The sequence below is a fragment of the Cordyceps javanica genome, chromosome 2 (assembly GCF_051103115.1).
Source record: "Cordyceps javanica chromosome 2, complete sequence".
NCBI classification, from domain to species: domain Eukaryota; kingdom Fungi; phylum Ascomycota; class Sordariomycetes; order Hypocreales; family Cordycipitaceae; genus Cordyceps; species Cordyceps javanica.
The window spans coordinates 3,543,822-3,558,201 of NC_139296.1; the positions used below are offsets into that span (position 1 = coordinate 3,543,822).

A 14,380-nucleotide genomic window follows, 5' to 3' on the forward strand; every position below is an offset into this window, starting at 1 on the left:
ATCGTTTTCTCTTCTCTTCTTCCCCTTCCTCATCATGACCACCTGCTCTTCAGCTTTCTTTCTTCAATGTCGTTTCTACCCCCTTCCCGCTCGTATGGTCTAACCATCACTGGCGCCCTACTCGCTATCCTGGCATACTTTCACAGCCTGCCTAGCACAAAGTTGGTCCCGTCTGATCTGGGGAACCGCTCCACCTCCGCCATCGTCCTGGCATCCATCTCCACCCTTGCGCGTTCTTCGATCTCTTGGTTCCATCAGCTCATCTCGTCGTCGTCGTCGTCGTCGCTATCCCCATCATCCTCGCCGTCTTCGTCGTCTCCTAGCATGGCCGTCATCACGCGCCCTCGCAGGCCCAGTGTCGCTGGCGACCTCCTGGCGAAATTGCCCAATGCTGTCGTCGTCAAGATCTTCGAGGCCATTGCCGACGTCTCCAAACACGACATTTGCACCGTCTCACGGCTGAACCGTCACTACCACACCTTGGCCGATGCGGTTCTCTACAAGACAGTTCATTTCCTTACGCCGGAACTCCACTTCATCTTTGGCCAATCTCTCGGCCGCCGGCCTCGTCGTGGTTCGGCGATCCATGAAATTAAGCTCGCCTACCCGGCCTCGCAACTCTCAGACCTCGTCTCTCAATTGCCAGTCAGGCATGCCAGAGACAAGTCCTTACCCTTTGACAGCTTGTCCCAGACAATCTCCACAATGTCTAACCTCGTGACTCTGGATATTGCCGTGCCTGAGGCTCTGTTGCACGGTATCGGTCAGCTCTTCAATGGTCCGTTCGACTTGGCTTGCTTACAAACATGCACCCTCTTCTATCAGTGTCAAGATGATCAATTTTGGGATCTCCAGGAGAACATCCACATCTTTGCCCATCCTACCCTGGAGACTCTGGTGATCAAAAAAGCCCGCCTGGGTGACAAGCCCTTCGATCTCCCAGAGCGCCCCGAGGAGACTGGTCTCAAAAGACTGCATTTGATCGACTGTGACATTAGTGATGACGGTTTGTTCGATCTGATGCATTACCCGGCCGGACTGGCAGAATTTGTCATGACGCAATCCCCAGATCAGGAGGCAGACCTGCAAGAGACGTCAGACAGTATCAGAGATTACATCATTGCTATTGAACCTCAATGTCAATCTCTCGAGACCATCACCGTGGATCATCCCTTACTTAGGGATCGCAGGGCACTGTCCCTGAGAGAATTCGCCAAACTAAAGACCCTCCGTCTCAACTGGGATCATCAACTGTTTGGACACTCGTCAAAAAAGCCTCGTCTCACCTCCGTCGGCATGCCACCAGAACTTGAGACCCTTGAGTTCTTCAATCAACTTGGCACAGACGAAGAGGTCACGGATCTCTTTGTGGCGATGCTTCAAAACTTGAGCGTCATGGCTCGCAAGCTGACGCATCTCATTGTCATGGAGAGCGAAGAGGACGAAAAGCCGGTACCGAAGGAGATAGAAGAGGCGTGCAAGTCCCAACCACAGCTCCGCGTCGACATTATTGGGAGAATGGACACGGTGAACTGCGGAGACGAGACACTCGGCTGCGACGTATCGGATTCCGAATGATCGGACAGATCCGCAAATTGACGACAACATTGGGGTTCAATATTAACACTCAACTAGACCATATATATGGGGTTTACAAGTATAGACGCAAGCAACATAGACGACATTACGTACACAAACTCGTTGGAGAACATGATTAAATATAGACAGCGACTGGAAACTTACAGCGAAGGTCTTGGATAGACTTATATAGAAAGAATGCGGAAATATAATAAATTGCCAACACTCGCAACCTGTGCCGAGTACACTTCTTTCTTGCGACGCTGTTTCTCAGCCCGGCGCCGCAAGGCAACCACATGTGAGGGGTAATTGCCATGCTTTCGTTTTAATGCCTACCGACAAGCAGCTAGACCAAGTCCCAGAGATCCGGACTGCGGTTCGCAAAGGGCTTCAATATACTGAAAGCCAGGGGTTGGAGCAGGTTTTAGTTGCGCACCAGCAGACTATTATGAGCAATAACAAGATGGTGACCATAGGCTCATGTGATATTCTAGTGGTACCCAAGCCGAAGAATGATTGACTCGAGAGCACGTATTCCATTCAAGAGCAATGAGTAACTTACTCTCAAAAGCAAAGCTCAGAAGGAGTCGGGGCATACTTGTAATTATCCATATTGAGCTCTGCACCCCAGAGCATTGGGAAGCAGTGAGGACCTCCAAGTTGATTGGCATTTACAAATACTTTCGAAGCAAAAGTATCGTGGTTAACCATTATATGCAGTGAAATGAAACATATGCTTTTTATTTTTTAGAATCGAAACCCCCCCAAAATCTACAATACTGGTCAGTGGTGGCGGTCCTTGGTTGCGCCAGCTGGTGGTGGGGTAACTCAGGTACCTGTTTTCAGTTTACAGCAACAGCAACCACCGGCGCGGGTCCTGGCGCGTCTCCAAACAGCTTTCATCACCACGTCTACCCATACCTCGGCGGCCATGCCCATCGACGCCGTTTTCGTCAATACAGCTGTACCTTGTTAGCGATCGCATCATCAAGGCATCTCGCAATGCCGTCCTCCGCCATGGAAAAGTTTCTGCGCGACTGGCGGCAGGATGCCCTTAACAAGGCGCAGCACGACTCGGCCATCTTTATCGGCGACAAGCTGCTCGCCATGACCAGTGGGCATCCATGATCTTGCTTGATTGCCCTATACACTAATCGACTACCAACAGATGATGATGAAGACGCCTTTTGGCTTGCCCAAGTCCATTTTGCTACTGGCAACTATACTCGCGCGCACGCTTTCCTCACCAAGCAGGACTTGATCAACAGAAATCCGTCATGCCGATACCTTGCCGGCCACTGCCTCATCAAGCAATCACGGTTCGAAGAAGCCCTTTCGGTACTCGGCGAGCGAAACCCGACACATCTGATCGCCAATGGCCAGAGCAATAAGCGCAAGTCGCAGCAACGGAGCACGCGCAAGCGAGACGAGGCAGCCGCGCAGGCTGACGAGGTTGAGGAAGCCAAGACGCGGCGCTTCGAGGCGGCCATGTGCTTCCTGCGTGGCATCTGCTATGCCAAGCAGAACGCCTTTGACCGCGCCAAGGAATGCTACAAGGACGCGGTGCGAATCGACGTGCAGTGCTTCGAGGCCTTCCAACAGCTCATGAAGAACTCGCTGCTCTCTCCCGACGAGGAATGGCAGTTTCTCGACAGCCTCAACTTTGACGCCATACAAACAGAACCTGATATCTCGGCCTCGCAGGAGGCGGCCGAGTTTACCAAAATGCTGTATACAACGAAGCTATCCAAGTACAGGAACCCGGCTATATTCCAGTCGGCATACGACTCGCTCTCGACGCACTATAAGCTGGGGGATAACCCAGATCTGCAGCTCGCCCGAGCGGACCAGCTATATACTCAGTGTCGGTACGGCGAGGCACTGGAAGTGACCAAGACCGTGATTGAGGGCGACAAGTATAATTTCAATATATACCCCGTGCACCTGGCGTGTCTCTACGAGCTAAAAAGGAAGAATGAGCTGTTCCTGGTGGCACATGACCTGGCGGATACGCACCCGGAAGAGCCTTGCACTTGGTTGGCTGTAGGCATATACTATTTTGCGATTGACAAAGTCGCAGAAGCAAGACGCTACTTCAGCAAGGCAAGCATGATGGATGCGCATTTTGGGCCGGCCTGGATCGGGTTCGCGCACACATTTGCCGCCGAAGGTGAGCATGACCAGGCCATTTCTGCCTATTCGACAGCGGCGCGACTATTTATGGGAACACACTTACCACAAGTATTCTTGGGCATGCAGAACCATGCACTAAATAATATGTCGCTTGCCGAGGAGTTTCTTAAGACCGCTTATGGACTGTGCAAAAATGACCCATTGCTGCTTAATGAATTGGGCATCGTCAGGTATCATCAAGATCGGCCAAAAGACGCCGCGCAATTCTTTCGAGCAGCTCTCGAAATAGCAGGCGACAACGGAAGCGAGCCCGCGGCATGGATAGCAGCACGGACAAACCTGGCACACTCGTACCGGCGCTTACGCCACTTCAAAGATGCTTTGGATCAATTTGACGAGGTCCTACGTATGGGAGGCAAGGACGCGGCCATCTTTAGCGCCAAGGGCTTGATCTTGCTAGAGCTGAACCGACCAGAAGACGCGGCCGTGGTGCTTCATGAAGCGCTTGCGGTCAATGCCCAGGATAGCATCGCCACGGAGCTCCTCAATAAGGCGTTGGACGAGTCCACGGCAGAAGACGCCGACGAGGACGAGACGGATGGCATGCTTTACTTTGAGCAGCAGCTGGAGCAGCGCAAGGCCGAGGCTTCGGACAAGATCAATGGCCGGCGAACAGGTCGCAACATGATGGACAAGGGTAAGGGGCGGGCCTTTGGCAATAGGCGTAGGACGCTGTTGGAGGACCACGACGACGACGATGATGGAGAGGCCGGGACGAGTATGATGGACATGACGGATGATGAATAGAATCGACGTCATTTGCGATTGAATCAGGCTTAAACGGACGATACCTCGAAACTCGCAACGCATTTTTTTTCGGGTTTGCACAGCATAATGGGGCGTTGATTGGTGGGTTATATAGCAAGTTTCTTTTACGTTTATACATTAAGACTTTACGATTTGTATACTGTTTTCGGGTAGCCCTGTGTATGATTACACCGGACTTGGCCCTACAAGGCGCTTTCTGGTCCACTGAAGGCCGCCAACACTACCACCTGTGGAGACTAATCCTGGCCGGTCGCACTCGCTAATTGGAATTCACAGGGCGCTGATTGGGCGGATGTTAGTGGCGGATCGCGAGGTACGTATGCCCTGGGAGAAGTGCACTGCTAGGTATTAGTAGGCAGGTAGGCAGGTAGGTATACTAATACGTGAATGACAGCTCAAGCTATATAAACCAGATCTTACGAGGAGCTTGCAAGCCCTCGAAGCGGGGAAATGAGCTGAGACTCCAAACAGATCAACTTGACTCTGCAGTCAACGTCATTAACAATAGCAGTGTCAGCAAACCGTCATTGTACATAACAGACATCACGGATAGGAAATATACAAAAACCACAACATGTCAAGATACTTTCCTCACACTCCCTACGCAGAGGACCAGCCTCTTGCGCACACCATCCTCACCACGCACGTCGCGACACGCGCCGTCACCCTCGGCACCCTGCTCGGCGTCACCGTGACCAGCGCGCGCACCATCATCCCCGCGTTGCGCCCCAAGGCCTCGCCGCAGCCGCCGTTCGCCGCACGCATGCTGCGGTCCTGCGCGGGCAGCATCGTCGCGACGCTCGGCATCACCGGCATCGGGCTCGTCGCCCGCATGTGGGGCCGGGAGCACATCGAGTGGCAGGACCGCAGCTGGCGCCTGCTGGAGAACAAGGGTCAGCTGGAGACGGACGACTGGACGTATGTCGGTATGGGCGCGGCGACGGCGGCGGCGCTGGTGGTGATGTCGAGGACGGCCACGGCGGCGACGGCGGCGGCCAGCGGGGGGGCCGGGAAGCCAGTCGTGGCGACGCTGGGATGGAGGGGCGTCCTGGGGGCCGCAGGCCTGGGAAGCGTGGGTGGCATGATGGGGTATATGGGCTGGAGATATGGCGTCAACGGGGGCAAGTTTCCGGAGAAGCTGGCCAAGAAGGAGGAGAGAACGGGGCTGTGAAGGCCTACGGGGAGGAGTGCATGTACATGCTTCAAATGCTGCTCGCCTCTCAATTGTATTTTACTAGTTCCCAATTGTATTTCCAAGACGTCACAATGAACAAGTGTTTATGGTTCATCGCATCAAGTAACATTTCTCATAAAAAATCGTGGTTTAATCAGATGTACATGCTATGCTTTTCTCAACACAGGCCGCTCTACAGCTTGGCCTGCGGCTCCGCCAACTCCTCAATCTTCTGGAATCGGTAGAAGTAATCGAGGCTGTCTGGGTTCAGCAGCGTGCCGCTCGGCTTGACCGTCTTGCCGCAGACGATTTTCTTGACAGGCAGTTCTACCTTTTTCCCATTGACAGTGGTCTACCGGGGTCAGTACACACGACGTACGCGCGCGGTCCCATCATGGGCAGATTTCAAAAAGGAAGGACGTACCGGAATCTCGGGAATCTCGAAAATGTACTTGGGCACGTGTCTCTTGGTCAGGGCGCGCGCAATCGTGGCGCGCATCTCGGCCGCGAGCGCCCTCGTGAGCGACCCTGGGGCGCGCATCAGCACGAAGAGCACCACCTGCTCGTCGAGGTCCTCCGGGCGGCGCTGCCCGACGCATATGCTGTCGGCGACGTGCGCGGCAAAGTGCTTCTCCAGGACGGCGTAGATGTCGGCGCTGCCGAAGCGGATGCCGCTCGGGTTCAGCACGCCGTCGGACCGGCCCTGCATCAGCAGCGCGCCGGTGCGCGGGTGCACCTGGCAGAAGTCGCCCTGCGCCCACACGTGGTTGAAGCGCTCGTAGTAGGCGGCGCGGTACTTGGGCCCGGGGGCGGCGGCGGCGCCGCCGCCGTCGTTCCACAGGTAGAGCGGCGTGTTGGGGAACGCGGCAGTGGCGACGAGGTCGCCCGACGTCCCGGCGGGCACGGGCCGGCCGTCGCTGCCGTCGTCCACGTCATGGTCGTAGACGGCGATGGGGACGCCGAGGGAGCCGCCCATGCACCCACCGCGGTAGAGAGGGCTCAAAGGGTTTTCCATGACAAAACACCCAGCCTTGGGGCGCTCTATATCAGCGCATGTGATGGATTACGGGGGTTGGGAGGGCGGGGGGGATCTAAACAATGAAACTTACAATATCGGTGCCACCGCTGATATTAGCCAGCTGCGTGTGCTTGTGGAAGCCTACGTCGTAGAACCAGTCAAACATTTGCTCCGGGAGCACCATGCCTGTGCATGTCACCACCTTGAGTGTCGAGACGTCGGCCATGTCGCGCGGCGCGAGGTTGTTCTTCATGAGCTCCCCCATCCACCGGGGGCTGACGCCGAGCACCGTCACCTTGTACTTGGCGACGAGGCGGACGAGCACGCCGACGTCTGGCTTGAGCGGGCTGCCGTCGTAGAGGATCGAGCGGGCGCCGCCGATGAGGGCGCCGACGCCGGCCATGTACATGATCCAGCCCGTTGTCGTGTACTGCAGCATGACGTCGGCGGGCTCCATGCGGCGGTGCAGGGTGCCCTCCTTGTGGCCCGAGAGCAGCATCGGCCCGACGCCGTGCACGATGGCCTTGGGCGCGCCCGTCGTCCCCGACGAGTAGTACACCACCATGGGGTCCTGGAAGCCGACGCGGACGAACTCGGGCGGCGAGGCGTGCGAGGCGCCGGCCGCGAGGAACGCCTCCCAGCGCTCGACGCGCTCCATGTGCGCCGTCGGATACGCCGCGCCGTCGAAGCGCTGGACGGCAATCATGGCCTCGAACTCGCTGCACTCGGCGACGAGGCCCTTGAGCATGCCCGCCATCTTGTCGCGGAGGTCGATGACGTGCCCGTTGTACAGGGCACCGTCGTCGAAGAAGACAAACTACGACACCGGTGCGTGAGCGTGAGCGTGAGCGTGAGCGTGAGCGTGAGCGTGAGTCCGGGAAACCCCCGGATCGCCAAAGCTTTTCGCACGTACCTTGGGGTTGATCTGCGTGGTCCGCTGCAGCAGGCCGTTGACGCCCATGTCCGTCGAGCTGCTGCTGAAGAGGCCGCCGAGCCAGGTGGCCGCGAGGAAGACGAGCAGCGTCGTGTACGAGTTGGCGCCGACGGCGACGACGCGGTCGCCCATCTGCACGCCGCGGGCCTCCATGGCGGCGGCCAGGCGGCCGGCGTCGCGCCGCAGCTGCGCCCAGGTGACGTCGCGGGCCTCGCCGCCGCCCTCGCGGACCTCGGTCAGCGCGACCTTGGCGTCCTCCTTGTCGAGCGTGCCGCGCGTGCCGGGCCCGTGCTCCCCGCCGCGCTTGTAGAGGTAGTTCTCGGCAAAGTTGAGGCGCACGCCCTCGAACCAGCGCGGCAGGCCGTCAATGGGCACGGCCTCGTCCACCACCCGTGCGTAGGTGCCCTCGTGGATGGCCCGCTGCGAGTCCCAGACGGCGCCCCAAAAGTCGGCGCGCTTCGAGCAGGACCAGGCAAACAGCTCGTCAAAGGTCTGCGCGGACCGCGGCGCAAAAAAAAAATAGCTTCTGCGTGAGCCTCGGGCTTGGGAATGAAGGGGATCTGGTGGGCTGCGTGCTTGCTTACCTGCATGTTCAAGCCGAAGCGGTTGTTGCAGTTTTGCATAAACTGCCACATCTCCGTCTCTTTCGGGTTGGGATGCTCCCAGAGCTTTCGGGGCATGGTTTGCAGATCCATTGTGTTCTGGGTCTATACGACAGGTGGTGAGGATGTTTGTTGCAGGCAGGCTTTGCCAGCTCCGAGACAGTGTTATAAAGGAAGATCGCCCGCCTATTGTCTCCGATTCCGCTCAGTCCGGGGTATGTATGTACTTGTCCGGGGTTAACCAGCCTCGTTCTCCGTCTTCAATGCACTAATCCGTACGGAGTAGTTAGTTACGATTCTCCAGCCCGCTGTGGCACACAATAATTGCACAGGGATCCAGTCAAATCGCCGCTTGGCTTTAGAAACGTCCGCTCCCGAGTAGTTAGTCCGCTTGGCAGACCAGGCTTCAAGATGGTATCAGTTGATATCGGCCGCCTATAGTTTCTCCATGCCGCTCGGTCCGGCATACTACTAGGTGATTCTAACATTGTTCTTTTCCGTCCACATTGTATTATCAGCGATTCTCCCGCCGGCTATAGCACGTGGTTTTTTACGATAACCAAAACAAATCAATACTTTACTTTTTAACAATACGCGCTCTAATTTGGTCTTTTCGGGTGGTTGATTGGCTTTGCTAACCCGTTTCCAGCCGATTTGCGGCGCCACCGTGACGTCGCGCGGCTTTCAACCTCCGCGTACTACCCTACTGCGTCGACTCCCGATCAGCGCTGCTGCCAAGCCCTTTATTTCTACTGCTTTAAGCCGGCAGGCCGTCGAAAATAAATGCTCCTCGTTGAAATCAAAGTTCGTCTTGTGTGCAGTACAACTGGTCATACGATCAACTTCTGCATCTTCAGCCGCAACACTCCCATCTGTCACGAAAAGCTGGAGCCAATGATAAACGCCATTTACCATAAGCCATGGTACTTGTGCGAGGTTTTCACTTTCATGTTAGCCACGTCTTACTACCGAGTACCACATAAATTACATGATATTGCTCGGCGACGAGCCTCTTATTAGGCCGGCCGATTCCACTTGTATCCACCGAATACCGATCGCTCTTCCCACCGAGCCGGGCGCAGGGCACAGGAGTGTGCAGAGGAAGTCGCTTCAGACTCTCCCGTCGCATTCCTACTGAAACTAAACATGCTCTTCTACATTTGAATCATGCGTACCATTGCTCGTCTCCGTACTCGTGGGCGGTGCTGCCTCTGGCTTAGACTCCGCCGATTGCTTCATCAACTTGTCGAGGATGTGCGCCGCTTCCGCCGCAAATCTAGACTTCATGCGAATGCGGGCGCCGTATTTGTAAAATATGAGAGGAAACGGTATGCAAGCAAGCGCAAGGAAGCCCGGAATGGACCCCGCCCATTGTAATCCGAGGTTCTGGTACATGTCGATCGTGAAGAGCGGGAAAGCGGCGCCAAACACGGAACGCATAACTGAGTTTGCAGCCATAACTGAGGCTGCAAAAACGACATCTATGTAGGGCCTTCATTAGCAATGTACCAAAATTTCAGGATGAAGAAACGACGTACAGGAGTCAATCAAGTAGTTGAGGAGAGACATGAACACCATGACCAAGCCGCAAGCAAAAAACACGGAGCCAATAATGGGCACTATCCAGTGAATGCTTGGTTGACTTGTCCAGGCAAACCAGAAAAGACCTATAGGTATGAGGAATGAGCCGACAATGGTGGACCGGAGTCTATATTCAGGGGGGAGAATCAGAGTATCCTTCGACTTTTGCGCCTTGATATAGTACTTGTAGTCGAAATATGCCGCTACGGTAGCCAGAATAACACCAATTGCAGTGCCAACGAACGCTACACCACCAAGACCAACGCCCCAGCCCCGAGCGCGCTGGAAGACAATGGGGTAGGCCGCAAAGTTGAGGTACATGGTTCCGTAGATGATGACGACGTAGATGGAGGCAATGAAAACGATGGGTTCCCGAAACAGAAAGATCCATGGCCGCGTCAGCGCGGCTCGAAGCTTCTGTCCGGGTGTGGCTGGTGGTTGGTCGGCGTCGAGGGCAGAAATGTGCAGCTTGCCTGTCAACGTGGACAGTCGTTCCGCGCGCTGGCGGAGGAGCACGGGCGTATACGTCTCACTGATGAAGACGGTTCCTAGGATGGTGATGACGCCAGACAGAATCGCCATCAAGCCTTGGAGCCACCGCCATCCTTGCGCCTCGCCGAGGAAGCCGCCGATAATGGGACCTGCGCTTCTGCGTTAGTGTATGGACTCCAAACAGATCGATACCACAACAGGCTCATACCCAGCGCCGGGCCTAGAAACGGTGCCATTGCGAAGATGCCCGTCGCTAGACCGCGCTGCGAAGCGCTGAAGATGTCGGCGATGACGCCGGGGCCGTTGGTCATGACGGATGCGCCCGTCGCGCCCGCAAAGAAGCGGAGAACGAGCAGCGCGGCCATTGAGTTGGCGCATGCGGCGCCGACGGTAAAGACGGTCATGCCGGCAAAGGAAAAGAAGAAGACGCTGCGGCGCCCGTGGATCTCGGACAGCGGCGCCCATAGGAGCGGCCCGACGGCGAAGCCCAGTACATACAGGGAGACGCCGACAATGGCAACCTCGCGAGATATGCGGAACTGTTCAATGAGATCTCCTATACCGCCATTGTAAGCGGAGCTAGAAAATGTCACAATGAGGGCCGCAACGGCGACGAGTGCCGAAATGAGCCATCGCTTCGCCGGCGCGAGATTCATGGGGTCGTATGGATCATTGCTGTCAAACTTGACGAGGAACGGGGAGATTTCCGTCCCTTGGCCGTTATATGATCCAATAAGTGTCTTTTCAAATTCGACTTGACGGGCGGAGAGGCCGTCGAGCAGTCGCTTGTACAGGGGCGGCTTAGAGTCGCTGTCCTGGACCGTTGTCGATGAAGAGTCCGATAGCTGGGTGTCAGACATGATTGGATGTTGACATATCACAAGATATCACGGGGAATATTGAAGCTCTGACTGCGGCTACTTATACTCTTGTGTTCGGAAGTTCAAGCAAGCTGAAGTAGCTGAAGAACTGTTCTCGGGGAATCGCCGCGGCGCAGCCTCGTTATGATTTCAGTATCATGGCGCATCCAGTTTTAATCCCTGACGATCCATAATATAGAAGAGCCGCATTGCAAGTCAGTTGTCCTAAGACTGGCATATGGGATATCCGGCATACTGTTCAATCGGCATTTCGGCAATATCCTACCAGCGCCACGCCAATAGACAAGGTACGGGAAACAAGCTGGATACGCCAAGAAATTCTGGGGAAAAAAATGTATCAAGATAAATAGCAACACTAAAACTCAATAAATTATCCGAATAAATTTAACCTTGGGGTCTGGCGCAGATGGTACGTCGTGTGAAATGAGGCTGCGATATCTCCGAAACGCCGTTATCAATCACCGCGCGCCGCCAAAAAAGGCCAAAGAAGGCCACCAACGCCGCGCTCTTTTCCAACCTTCAAAAGACTGTCCAGTTCTCTAGCCTCCAAGGATCCATACACCGGATAGAAGCTCTCAAAACGCCGAGAATCGATGGCCTCTATAACGCCCACAAAGGCCTGTGTGCCTTGCCGTGTCCGCAAGACCAAGTGCGACGCCGCAACGGCCGGCCTCCCGTGCAGCGGTTGTGTAAGCCGGGATTGTGCTGAGAAGTGCGTCATCGTAACACGTAAACGGAGGAGAAGGTTAGCATCATTTTTTATGCTCTCATTCGAGGACGCAACTGTCCGAACAGAGTAGCCGGACGGACACTCATTAATCCATACGACAGGCCCGGTGAGCCGGCGGATAACGGCGCCGCCACGCCTCGTGCACAGCGCCAGGGTCTCACTACGACTGTGAGTCGGCGCGTCGCATCACAGAAGTGCACGCATTTGCATGCATGGATGGATAGACAAGGATGGTTGTTAACAGTGGTTTCAGGCAACAATCCCGTCCAGAACACAGCCGCCCGGTGCCGCGTCGCTCGTCTGGTCTCGCAGCCCGGAGAGCTCGTCGGTAGAGAAGCGCCAGTCGCTCTCGCACCTGCACTATTTTCACATCCTGAAAGAGGCCGTCGACGACGGCGCGCTTGATGACCAGGACGACAAGACCGGGACCCCGTTTGACCCAGCAGACAATGACGTACAGCCTTGGCACAAGGTCCCTCAGTTGGACGACATCGACAAGGAGTTCCTGAATAAGAAGGGGGTATTCGACTTGCCGCCGAAGCCATGCCTGTATGATGCGACGCCGCCGCCGCCGCCGCCCCCCTCTCCACCTGCGCACCTTCACTGACGTGCGCGAGATTAGCCTCGCCTTTGTTAGCAGCTACTTTACCATAGTCGACCCGTACTCGCCCGTCGTTGACAAGACCGACTTTGTCCACGCGTTTGAGAGCGGAACGTGCTCGCTCTTCTTGCTCTACGCCATGCTGGCCACCACCAGCCTCTACGCGCCGCGCCAAGTCCTTGAAAAGTGCGGGCTGGCGGACCGGTCGGCGGCGCAGGTCACCTTTGCGTCGAGGGCGACCCTGCTCTGCGACTTTCAGGTGGAAAGCGATGCGCTGGCGTGCCTTCAGGGGTCGCTCCTCATGACGAGAGTCCTTCCGGAACAGCAGACAGACAAAGACTCCAACTACTGGTTCTACAATGCCCTTCGCCTCGCCAGCAAGCTTCAACTCTATAGTCAGTACGTTGCCGCGTTCTCTCCCCCCCCCCCCCCCCCCGTCTTGGCCCACCGTTTCAAACTAACATGCATGTGCGTGCAAGTCTGAACCGTAGTGGCAAGTCCGACCGAAACGCCGGCTTGTATTCGAGGATTGCCTGGTCCCTGTATGTAAGTTGCGGCCTGGAGCTTGCTCTCGCGCGCGCTGTGGCTGTCGTTTGCTCATCAATTCAAAGTGCCGCCATGTCTTTCATCTAGTCTCTGAGTTTCGCAATGCCGCCTACCTCAGTGGTCTGCCTGTCATGGAAACAATCAAGACGAGCGACTGGGGCGTGGAGCGAATCCCACGAGAACACCAACACATTGTACCCCCCACCAGTAGCCAAGAGAAAGCCTTGTTCCTCGCCATTTGCAAAATGGGAGCAATATGTAAGCCTGTGAATCACGCACGCAGTATTGCCGTGTTATAGAATCTCACCCGTGTCCCCCCCCCCCCCCCCCCCCCCCCCAGATGGCGGTATATTGTCGACTATTGTCCAGGATCCGCATGTCGATCTTGCGCAGCTCATGCGGCCGTTGGATATCTGGCGCGCGTCGCTCGCAACGCAGCTGCAACTCTGCGACCAGCCGCCGAACAGCAGCATTCACTATCTTGATCTGATGGGTGGCAGTTACAGATACGAAGCCACGCTGTGCCGCTTGATACAGCGCCAGCTGCGGTCTGTGGACGCACCAAAGAGCAACTCTGCCAAGCAGAGACTCCGCGCCGCCATGCTGGAACTAGACGGCATCACAGGAAAGCTCCTGGCCAACGGCATGATGGACAAGGTCCCGATATCACTGTAAGGGTTTGCCCCGACGAGGCCGCCTATTTGGGGAGTCACTAACGAGATTGAAAGAATGACGACGATCCCGGCCCTCCTCGCGCTACATCTCGAGGCCGCCTTGGATCCATCAGAGTCCGAACTCGTCCGTTCCATGTCTCGCATATCCATCAGCCAGGCCATGCTGGCGCTGAACCAGTTGCGCGAGATACCGGCGATCAAGAAGGCGATCCCTCTTTTCGAGATGATCCTCTCGCGAAAGAAGCTCTACGACAGCGCCGCAACGTCAACCGCACCACGCGCATCCGCACACGGGCCCCAAGGCGGCGGGACCAGCACGATGCCACCACGGACGCAGCCCAGCACAGAGCTGCACGACGCGTCGGAGCAGTCTTTTGACTCCTTTATCCAGGAATTTCTAGAGTACGACGCGCTGGATAAATGGGGTTTCGGGCAGGTAGACTTTTCGCGCCTCGTCTAGCTGTTGCTGGACCGGGCCGGCGAGTATGCCAAAGCATTGCCTAGCATGTTGGTCATGGAGGGCAACGGGCTACTTAAACACTGTCCCTAGAAAGACACAACGACCCCAATTTGAAAGCGTACTTCACATGATTCACGATTCGTAAAGC

At 56.1% G+C, this 14,380-nt stretch overlaps 6 protein-coding genes across 6 annotated transcripts; 4 read left to right on the forward strand and 2 right to left on the reverse strand.

Annotated features, from left to right (window-relative positions):
* Positions 1–66: 66 nt before the first annotated feature.
* On the forward strand, positions 67–1,578 carry V2A60_003571 (uncharacterized protein; the record flags this gene model as incomplete). The annotated part of the gene is made up of 1 exon (XM_083254900.1): positions 67–1,578. The coding sequence occupies one exon, from the start codon at positions 67–69 to the stop codon at positions 1,576–1,578; it is 1,512 nt and encodes a 503-aa protein (XP_083111026.1).
* A 1,002-nt stretch (positions 1,579–2,580) lies between these two features.
* On the forward strand, positions 2,581–4,518 carry V2A60_003572 (anaphase promoting complex subunit CDC16; the record flags this gene model as incomplete). The annotated part of the gene is made up of 2 exons (XM_083254901.1): positions 2,581–2,692; positions 2,747–4,518. The coding sequence occupies 2 exons, from the start codon at positions 2,581–2,583 to the stop codon at positions 4,516–4,518; spliced, it is 1,884 nt and encodes a 627-aa protein (XP_083111027.1).
* Positions 4,519–5,113: 595 nt separating this feature from the next.
* On the forward strand, positions 5,114–5,710 carry V2A60_003573 (uncharacterized protein; the record flags this gene model as incomplete). Its single annotated transcript, XM_083254902.1, has 1 exon — positions 5,114–5,710. One exon carries the CDS (start codon positions 5,114–5,116, stop codon positions 5,708–5,710), a length of 597 nt encoding a protein of 198 aa, XP_083111028.1.
* A 196-nt stretch (positions 5,711–5,906) lies between these two features.
* Positions 5,907–8,360, reverse strand: V2A60_003574 (uncharacterized protein; the record flags this gene model as incomplete). The annotated part of the gene is made up of 5 exons (XM_083254903.1): positions 5,907–6,065; positions 6,138–6,743; positions 6,823–7,548; positions 7,645–8,157; positions 8,250–8,360. The coding sequence occupies 5 exons, from the start codon at positions 8,358–8,360 to the stop codon at positions 5,907–5,909; spliced, it is 2,115 nt and encodes a 704-aa protein (XP_083111029.1).
* Positions 8,361–9,407: 1,047 nt separating this feature from the next.
* V2A60_003575 (MFS transporter) lies at positions 9,408–11,200 on the reverse strand (the record flags this gene model as incomplete). The annotated part of the gene is made up of 3 exons (XM_083254904.1): positions 9,408–9,748; positions 9,806–10,489; positions 10,549–11,200. 3 exons carry the CDS (start codon positions 11,198–11,200, stop codon positions 9,408–9,410), a joined length of 1,677 nt encoding a protein of 558 aa, XP_083111030.1.
* Positions 11,201–11,814: 614 nt separating this feature from the next.
* On the forward strand, positions 11,815–14,232 carry V2A60_003576 (uncharacterized protein; the record flags this gene model as incomplete). The annotated part of the gene is made up of 8 exons (XM_083254905.1): positions 11,815–11,933; positions 12,053–12,119; positions 12,205–12,500; positions 12,574–12,951; positions 13,032–13,098; positions 13,164–13,292; positions 13,468–13,769; positions 13,827–14,232. 8 exons carry the CDS (start codon positions 11,815–11,817, stop codon positions 14,230–14,232), a joined length of 1,764 nt encoding a protein of 587 aa, XP_083111031.1.
* Between the last annotated feature and the right edge of the window lie 148 nt (positions 14,233–14,380).